This window comes from Trachymyrmex septentrionalis, unplaced genomic scaffold (genome assembly GCF_001594115.1).
Source record: "Trachymyrmex septentrionalis isolate Tsep2-gDNA-1 unplaced genomic scaffold, Tsep1.0 scaffold87, whole genome shotgun sequence".
Classification (NCBI taxonomy): Eukaryota; Metazoa; Arthropoda; class Insecta; order Hymenoptera; family Formicidae; genus Trachymyrmex; species Trachymyrmex septentrionalis.
In genome coordinates, this window is record NW_017306059.1 from 3495263 (window position 1) to 3504772 (window position 9510).

General features: G+C 39.4%; 1 protein-coding gene and 1 pseudogene across 2 annotated transcripts in view; both read right to left on the reverse strand.

Moving 5' to 3' along the window:
* Positions 1-4411, reverse strand: part of LOC108755417 (hybrid signal transduction histidine kinase B-like) — a 78547-nt gene extending 74136 nt beyond the window's left edge. For both annotated transcript variants that reach the window (XM_018498394.1, XM_018498395.1), the window contains exon 1: positions 3497-4411. In XM_018498394.1, the coding sequence (XP_018353896.1) occupies positions 3497-3746 (250 nt within the window). In that variant the 5' untranslated portion in view covers positions 3747-4411. The remainder of the gene's footprint in view (positions 1-3496) is intronic.
* A 45-nt stretch (positions 4412-4456) lies between these two features.
* Positions 4457-9510, reverse strand: part of LOC108755418 — a 57849-nt pseudogene continuing 52795 nt past the window's right edge.

Below are 9510 nucleotides of genomic sequence, written 5' to 3' on the forward strand. Positions count from 1 at the left end.
AGTATAATTATCTAATTCTTCAATTTAAAAGATTTTTTTGGATTTGTTATCAAATCGCAAAATTGTTATCTCTCCCAAGTGTGGGTTATCTTTCTCAATAGTGCGGATTCGTAAAAAAAAAAAGAAGTTACTGATCAAATATTAAAGAGAGATACTCATATACAATGATTCTAATTAAATCTGAAGAATGCTAACTAATAATTCTAATATTATAGTATATGAGATAAGATATGTAGTTATAATCACTAAAGTTATATAGTCTTTCTTTAGGATTGTTCGTAAAGAATTCGCGCTGGTTCGCAAACGGGATATTTCTTTGAATTCATACAACGAGAACAGTACTTTCTCTCCACCGGTGCGTCAGTTCTTTTCTAGGGATACGAAAATAAATCGCGAGTTTTGGGATGCCTGACCGGTTACTCAGACCATTTAGTCATTCCTCTTATACCGGGTATACTTGGGCATCGCGCAGTCACGAGAACTCATCGTTGGGAACAGTCCAGATCACGAATTAGATCGTAAAAGAGAAGGACGACTCTGCGCTCTCTTGCAGGAGCACGGAAATAAACGCGTTAAGTAATGATACAAATGTACGAACAGCGTGCATTTCAACGCGGGAATCGGCCGGCGTAAATGTAAAAATTCGATGACAAACCCACACCAGAAAGTTTTATTCGTTATGAATTATTAAATTGACGTGACGGTGTATACTCACAGATATATAAATAAATTATAACTAACACTTATACCTTATCTCACATTTATGACGACCCAAACACAAAATGTACCGGTACTTTCCTAATAATTAATCCTCCGTGATCCAACCGGGGGCTTTAAAGACCCATACAAATATTCAATTTTGAATTATTAAATTATTCTCAAATTCGACAGCGTACGTACAGCAAAAGTGAAAAAGTTTCGGGTCATATCGTAATTCTTGAATGTTGAAAGAGTGTATCAGAATTTTTTAGAGTCCAAAAATCCTTTGAAAAACACAATCAATCACCATATTCGATTAGACGAGGAAAAAAAGTAAAAAAAAAAAAAAAACGTTGGATTACAGAGGGTTAATTTAATACATATTTATAGAGGCCACAAAATATAACGAAAAGCCCGAAATAAAATGCTTTATCTCCTATTAATTTATTACAATTATAACGCATGGATCAAAACGTTCTAGCAAAGGTTTTGATAATAAAATATTTCTGCAGTTAATTTGTAAAGGAAAGATCAATTTTTGCCTCTCGTACGTAAATTGAAAGTTAAGTTCACATGGTCGCTGCCGACATGGTCGGTGACGAGAATTCAATTGTCGTCCCCATCGTCGCAGTTGCCCAGCATTATAGTCGCTGTATAACTCGCACGTGGGGAAGAGGGAGTGACAGGGTATAAAAGGGGTAAGGATGAAGAAAGAAGAATACGTTCGACCGGTGCACGAAGGAACTATAATCGACTGATTTGTACGCGGAGTCACGACTCGTGTACGTAGCCAGACGTAATCAAAAACACGAGATAGAACACGCGAGCCCTGTTCTGTATCGACTCTTCTCTTTCTCTCTCTGTGTATATATATATATATATATATTCTGTTTGTCTCTCATTGGCGCACCAATCTTTATTGCATACTTATCTTAATCCTAACTGATTTGTGATGGCGCATGATAAATTCATCATGATTACACACAAATTAGATTAATTCTGCGAAAAATTTCTTTCATCCTTTACCTCGAAAAACTTACTACTACACTGACACTTGAAAATGTCAGTTTTATTATCAATTCCGATCAAAGCTGTATATATTAATAATAAAAGAATAATAATTGTTATTTATTTCTCATTATCAAAGAGTTTAATAAAAATGTAATGGATGAAAGAGTGTCGAACGAGTGCTAAGCCTATCAGAAAATGTATCATCCTCTATGCGCGCATAAAACGAGCATTTTCACAATAATATAAAGAAAGAAAAAAAAAACAATTAATATATGAAATAAAGAGAAAAAAGTTCGAAGAAGTTATCTCCCTTCTTTTGGTTCAGCCAAAAGTATGAACGTGAGCAGTGCTCCGATTTCTGTTCTGCTCGTCGTAAACGAAAGGTAGCGTGAAGTGATGCACGAGAAGGTACAAAACAGAAAAGAAAGAATTCAAGGGAGGACCGGATTGTGGAAGATGGTACACGGTTGGAATAGTTAAAAATAACTCTGACCAAAGATCCTGCGGTTCCTGTAAACACGAGCTCGAGCATGGCAAAACGAGCATGGCGCTATTCGCATGCGAATATACAGAGGGTGATCCAGAGGGATTTTAGCGAAGCGATAAACCAGCGAAAGGATACGCGCGCGAGTCTCATTCGGATGCATTTAAAGAATCAACACGAGAGCATTGCTTTATTGCTTTTCATAGAATGACGGCTTTCAAAGTGAAAAAACATTTGTTATTTTTTAGCTCGTGCTAAACGAATGGAGCGATATCTTATTAAACTTGCTGTGTGCTGGCGAAAGTTTACATTGTTGGGATTTTAAAAAGTTAGCATCTATAATATAACTTGAAACAATCAGAAAATTCTTCAAATATTATCTAACAGTAAATGTATTTTATACAAGTTTCTGTATCTCTCGTCATTAATATAATTATGTAATTTCAGTGTTTAAAGTAAATATGAAAATACAGCAACTTAATCGATAGAATTGAATTCCATTTACAAAATTATCTAAAAACATCTTGCCAATGGCTGTGTTCAGCAGAGAAAATTAATCAGTTAGCGCTTAGTGATTTTTTAAATGATTGGTTCTTGTCTTTAGTTCTTCGTTGGATCTAAGGGTAGGAACCAATCATATTAAAGAATCACTAAGCGCTAACTGATTAGTTTTCTCTGCTGAACGCAGCCATTGTTTCAAATATAAATAATCCGCTTACAATTCAAAGAATATATGCCTCTATGTTTTATTTTGTACATTAAAAATTTCTAAGCACAATTGTGTAAAATTTTAAAGAAATCTTCAATTAATATGCTATAATATATTATATGTCTCAAATTTATTGTGGAGAAAATTTTTTTTATTTTTGTACAAAAAGTAATTTCCTTTTTATATAATTTTTCAAAAATTTAGTTCTTATTTTCTATTTTATATCCTTTCAATACACATTAAGCGAGATATTAATCTAATTTATAAAAGAAACTATGTTAAAAAGGGCTATGAACTCAAGTACAAAGACGTTTCGACTCCGATCGGGTCATTCTCAATGTTATAAATAATAAATAATATATACTATTTTTTAAGTATAGTTTCTTTTATATTATATATATATATTAGATAGAGAAATGTCTGTTAGTTTAACGTAGGCATATTCGAATTTTCATTTATTTTTATGTTATTGTATCTTATTACTTACATTAAAATTATTACTTTGGCTCGTAGCTCTTCTTAACATAGTTTCTTTTATTTTCATTAATTGAGTCATATTATATTATGTAATCTAATTTATATTTAACACTCACGTGCTTCCATAGAGGTGTCTTGAGTCAGTGGTGGATGCTGCGTCGTCGTCGTCGTCGTCGTCGTTGTCGTCGTCGTCGTCGTCGTCGACGATGCAAATGAATCTTCGTTGTCGCGCGCGATGGTGACCTTGACCTGCTCCTCGTCGTCTTGCTCGCCCTTCGATGAACTACGCTCAGAACTGACGCGCACCCTTACACGCTCGGCCACCTGCACATTGTCTCCGGAGAACGCCGACCGCGACGATGACATCGGCCCGGCGACTGTTGTCGTGGTCCACTCGATGACACTACCACCACCAACTACGACCGCACCATTATCCTCGTTTCCCACAAGCACCAACTCTTTTCCTCTCTTATCACCTTTCACTCGGTCCTCGGTCACTCTCTCGACGTCATTTTTCTCGGACACGGTGCTTCTGGCGTGCTGAGTCGCATCGAGGTATACGATGTTCCGCGTGATCGTTCTGGTCGCCACCGCCGTCGTCGTCGTCGTCGTCGTCGCCGTTGTCTTCGAAGCACTTTCGCGAAGTAAAATATCTCGTAGGGAGCTTTCCGGACGCAATATCGATCCCCCAAGCTTGAAGACGGGCTCTAACAGCGGAGTAAAAGTCTGAACTGCAGGGCGAATCCTTTCATCGATTGACGGCCCGGGTTCCACTTTGCGAGATTGCGGAGGGTGTTCGTTAGCACGTCGCCATGCCTCCGGCCAAGGGTCGATGAAGTTCGGGGAGGGTTGATCTTTCAGCTTCGATCTCTTGCTTATCGCTACTCGCTTCGCTCTTCCTCGTCGCGCTACGATCCCTTCGTTCTCGTTGTCACGACTCGGCGTCAGAATGGAAAGATCTTGATGTCTGACGACAACGGTATTCAGCGACGTTAAAGACGGCGACGGTCTCAATAACGTCGGAGGCGACAACGTCGGAGGCGACAACGTCGGAGGCGACGACGACGACAGCGGCGACGGTGGCAGCGGCGGCGGCGGCAGCGGCGGCGGCGGCGGCGTCAATAATAACGGCGACGTTAATGACAGGGGTGACGTCAAGGGTGACGCGGACGAAGGCGAAAGGCGTGTCGCCAATGTAAGATGATCCAGAGTTCCCTGATTCGCGTGACCTTCGTCGGAACCGACGTCGTTAGGGCTAGACGCGCGTTTGATCGCCCTCCGGAACGGGCGCGGCGCGAACAAGTAATAATCGGACGATAATCGCGGCGGCAGGTAAACGGGCGTAGGAGCGTCGCTACTGCTATCGCCTGGATGGACGCTATTCAACGGTTCGAGTATCACCGACGCGGCCGTCGTCACGTGCGTGAGATCGTCGAGAAGAGCAACAACGAGAAGAAGCAGGGGCAAGCCCACCCCCGCCCCCGTGGTGGCTCCCGCTATCCCCTGCTGTGCGATAAGAATCCGCGAGGCGGCCGTTCAATCCGGCTGTCCGCGATCCGCTCGCGACGGTGAACTTTGACGTTCTTTGTCTTCTCTACTTCCTCCCCCTCCTCTCCCTCCTCCTCCTCTTCCTCTCCCTCCTCTTGCTCCTCTTCCTCGCGATTTACATGCAACCACGCGATCCAGCGGTCCTCCTGGAACACCTGCCCGCATTCGACAATTGTGTTTCGCGTCCCCACGTTTGATCCACCTCGGCTCGTGCCGGCGTCGTGCCGTTTTGGCATTTATTATCCCGTCGCGCGTCCCAGACACGTGCTGCTGCTGCTGCTGCTGCTGCTGCTGCTGCTGTTGCTGCTGCTGCTGCTGCTGCTGTTGCTGCTGCTGCTGCTGCTGCTGCCCCTGTTGCGCTCGATCTTGCCACCACGATGGGCGATCGATTTTACCGTATACTCGATCGACGAGCCGGATAATACTGTGCACCCTGACCACGGGCATTCCGCCATCATCGTGTACCCCGTGAACAGTCGGTGCCGCGACTCGCGTCCCGACGATGCTCGCCGCATTCACGTTCTCCGGCTACGTCGCGCGGCATCTTCCGCTCGCGCTTCACGCCTCCTCTTCCTTCTCCGCGTCCTTGCTATCTACAGACGCTGTCCAAATGACGTTCAGAGGACTACAGCACAATCTGAAACAATCAAAGAATTTTTCACCTTGACATATTTGGATCAATACCTTTCCATCTATAATCCTTCTTGTTTAATATAGACGTTCATCATTTCCCGAGAAACGCACTTTTTTCTTCGCGCTTTATTTCTCAATTGAAGATAGTTTCTCAATTGAATCCTAAAGTACTTAATAATCTAAGATTCAATTTTCTCTTGTTTTTCCAATTTCTTTTTCTTAATAAATAACATAAATTTCTTAATGAATATGACTTGATATGTTTTGTTATCAAAATTTTGTTAGCGTCGTAAGTTTCTCTTTACTTCTTTTTAAATCTAATTTATTGTATTTAATAGTTAAATAAATGAAATTATTATTTCAAGTTATATATTTAAATTTTCTATTATAACCGTATCACAAAAAATTATAATATTATAGAAGTTCAATTAATAAGTAACAAAATCATTTAATACTTTAATTATATTCGCAACTAAATTTGAAGAAAAATTTAATTTTGAGAAATATGAAATATGAGAAATGTTGAAAAATTAAGATGAATGTTCACAAAATTTTCATCTTGTCTGAGTCCTGAGTTTAAGACGTTAACATAACATGATCAATACCAAGTTCATGTATATCGTTTGCCGCCAATTATTCACGGGACGCAATTATTCCGTCGGAAATAGAAGGGTTAAACAGTCGAAAAACGAGCGCAAGTATGGATATAATAGTGCATGGGTGTTATTTCTCAATGTGAAAACCAAACGTGCGTTTTCTCCTGTAAGGCTCGCTAGGGAATTCATCTCGAGGAAAAAAAGCAGAAGTTAAATAATAATAATCACTGTAAAAACTTATGCAAGAGATAGTTATTTTTACATTATAACTTTCGTCAAACAATCTAAGATATTTTCGTGTATATTATGCTATAAAGAGCATTTTTGAAAATATCTCTTAATGTCGGTAAGTATCATTTATGCGCCACAAAATATCATTGCTGCATCATCTCGATACAGCAAGCTCGGTTTTCATCTCTCATGGGTTACTGCATTTTCGATATCTCATTCATTAATCAACGCTCCGATTCTGCACCGCGAAAAGAATCGACCGCTTTCGCGTACTTTATATTTCAAATGCTTATGCACCATTTGTGTTCTCGCTAGCAGCAAAATAGCTTAAATAACTAATCCCTGGTTATAATAAAGGTAACACGGCAAGCCATCTGCATAGAGCGAAGAAACACAGAAATACGAGCGTCTAGATGGGAGTGACTGATCTAAAAGTGTAACGGAGGAAATATAAAGGGAAATGAGAGAGAGAGAGAGAGAGAGAGAGAGAGAGAGAGAGAAAGAGAGAGAGAGAGCCTGTAGCTGTTAAGCTCCAAATAACTATTAAAGTAAACTCCACTCGAAATTAGCTAAAATTTAGTTTCTCTACACAATGTTGGAATTTGATTCATTAATATCCTTCTACTCTCATTTCTAGCTCATCTCGCAACACTTTGAAATTTTTCAAAATATATTAAGATACATAATTTGTGTGTGTGTGTGTATGTTTGCGCGTGAAATGCAATTTACACGTAAATATGGAAACTATATAATAGTTTCTCCAAACTTCTCTTAATTCGGCTATCAATGTTAAAAGGAAAAAATAACGTAGTTATGACATAATTATTATATATGTGAAATATTTTCCCGAACCGAACACGGCGAAAATTCAATAGCGCTATCTCTAAAAATATTTAAGACACGCGCTGAAAAAAAAATAGACGAGTGAGTGAGGAATATACGGACGGCGCTTCTCGTCACACGAGGGTCGACCCTCCTGAAATTTGTTTACTACGCCGAGGGACACCGGTGTCCGGGGCTAAGTATAGCCGTAAGGAGGGAGAAACCGCGAAAATGCTATTTTTATAAGCACGCGCCGCGCGGACATTGTTGTGCCCGATCGGCTGTGTCTCGACGGTGCCGCCGTTGGCCGGGTCGTACAGTCGTCATTGATGTCGTCGCGATCATCGTCATCGTCGCTACGACACGATTGGCGTACGCCCGCCAAAATTATACATCGAGCCGGAAACTGGACACATGTAATCGACAATTATATTACTAAGGAATACTTTCGAACGCAGTAAAACAGTTTATCGAAATGATTCTCTTTTCGTAAAAAAAAAAATCCCGACATTTCATCGTACGTAAAAAGGATAATAATAATTTTTTCAAATCGTTCAATATAATAAATTAATACATTTGTCATGAAAAAATAAATTTTCAGAAACTCGCGTATTTATTATTTTCATCTTTGACTTGCATAAATAAATCTGTGCATAGTAATTATTTATGTTAGACTATAAAAGTATCCCAAGCGTATGTTCGCCAATTTTATCTGAAAAAGCTTTATTGTGCAATTTGAATTTTAGTCACGAGACACAAATTTGCTTTCATTGAAGGCTTATTTATTTTTAATGTTGTTAATATTGCTCAGTAAATCAAATTAATCAAAGTCATCAAATTATCTCTAACTCGATTATACGTATTTTTTAACAAAGTAAACAAATATGAATCTTTTTGTACCTATGTAAATACAAGAAATTTGATATGGCGATTTAGAACCTGGATCAAAAATTATTTCAATAAAAAGTATGTTTTTAAAAAATAATTAAAAGAACATTTTCATTTATTAAGTTATCGAACTGTTAAATATAAATATTAACCTTATTGAACTATTTCATACACACACGCACACACACGCACACATATATGTATAAAACATTCACTTTTATGGAAAGTATAAATTTCCAATTCCAGTCACTTTTTACAGAAACTATACACCTGATACGTAGTTAACCGAAAATTGTAGGTGCCTCGAGATTCTTTTCGAGAGGTTCTAAAATGTTGCAGTGAGGTCACAAGACACTCCGCTATCGCTTCGAATAACGAATTCCTAGTGGCAGAGAGTCGGCATGGTAGAGACCTCGAGGAAGAGACGGGATACTAAACGGATCCGTTTCTACTTGGCTCGTCTAATGGGAGATTCGTGTACGCTGACTGATAACGATTGGGCTTTCGCGTCGGTGTCCAACACGGTGGAGACGCTCGCGCGTCGCGACACGCGGCCGATTGATCTTCTTATCCCCAACGCGAGATCACGCGCGCGCTCTCGCTCGCGCGAACGCGCGTGTATCCGCCATACGTAAAACGCGGAATACCTGCTAATTATAGTCCCGAAGCTGAAGGAAGGAAACTGCGGAGACACTATTTTTACAACTCTCCCGCCAAAATATCGTCGCGCGTCTGCCACGCGCTCCTACTCGACGGGAGGACAGGCGTTCACCTTTGTGTTACGTGACGCGTTTTATCTTATTGCACGACCGATAATTCGACGGAACTTGATTTGAAGTGGAGCGCAACGGGGAGTTAAAGAAATATAAATATTTTACCCTCGATTTGTGAACTGAACAAACCGCTCGACGATTTACTTGCTCTCAGGAAAATATCTTTCGGCTCGCTGAGAAAGAGAAATCTGCGATTTTCAACGGAAAATTGCATTGTGATAAATTCGTGACAAAACGTAAAGGAGGAGAATACATTATGTATATATTAGATTTCATACGTGATATATCGCTACTTATATTTAGGGACATATTCTTCATGACATCCGTCAATATTATATCATATAATATCAAATAACTTATTCCATCTTCATCGAATTTTATAGAATTTCAGTCGTATTTAAATCTAACTTCGATTAATTACGATACGATTCACGAAACTTTTTCGACAACTTATAATCCAATCGCATTAATTATGATAATCTCATTTCATTTTTAATCTGTCTATACGAGAACTACGATTTACTTTTTAAGACGATTTTTAAAAAAACGTAAAACCGATAAGAATTGCTATCAAAGCTATCCTATTAATCATCCGTCTACAGTCTGGATCTTTTTGTTCAGCCCAAGTTCTTTTTTTTA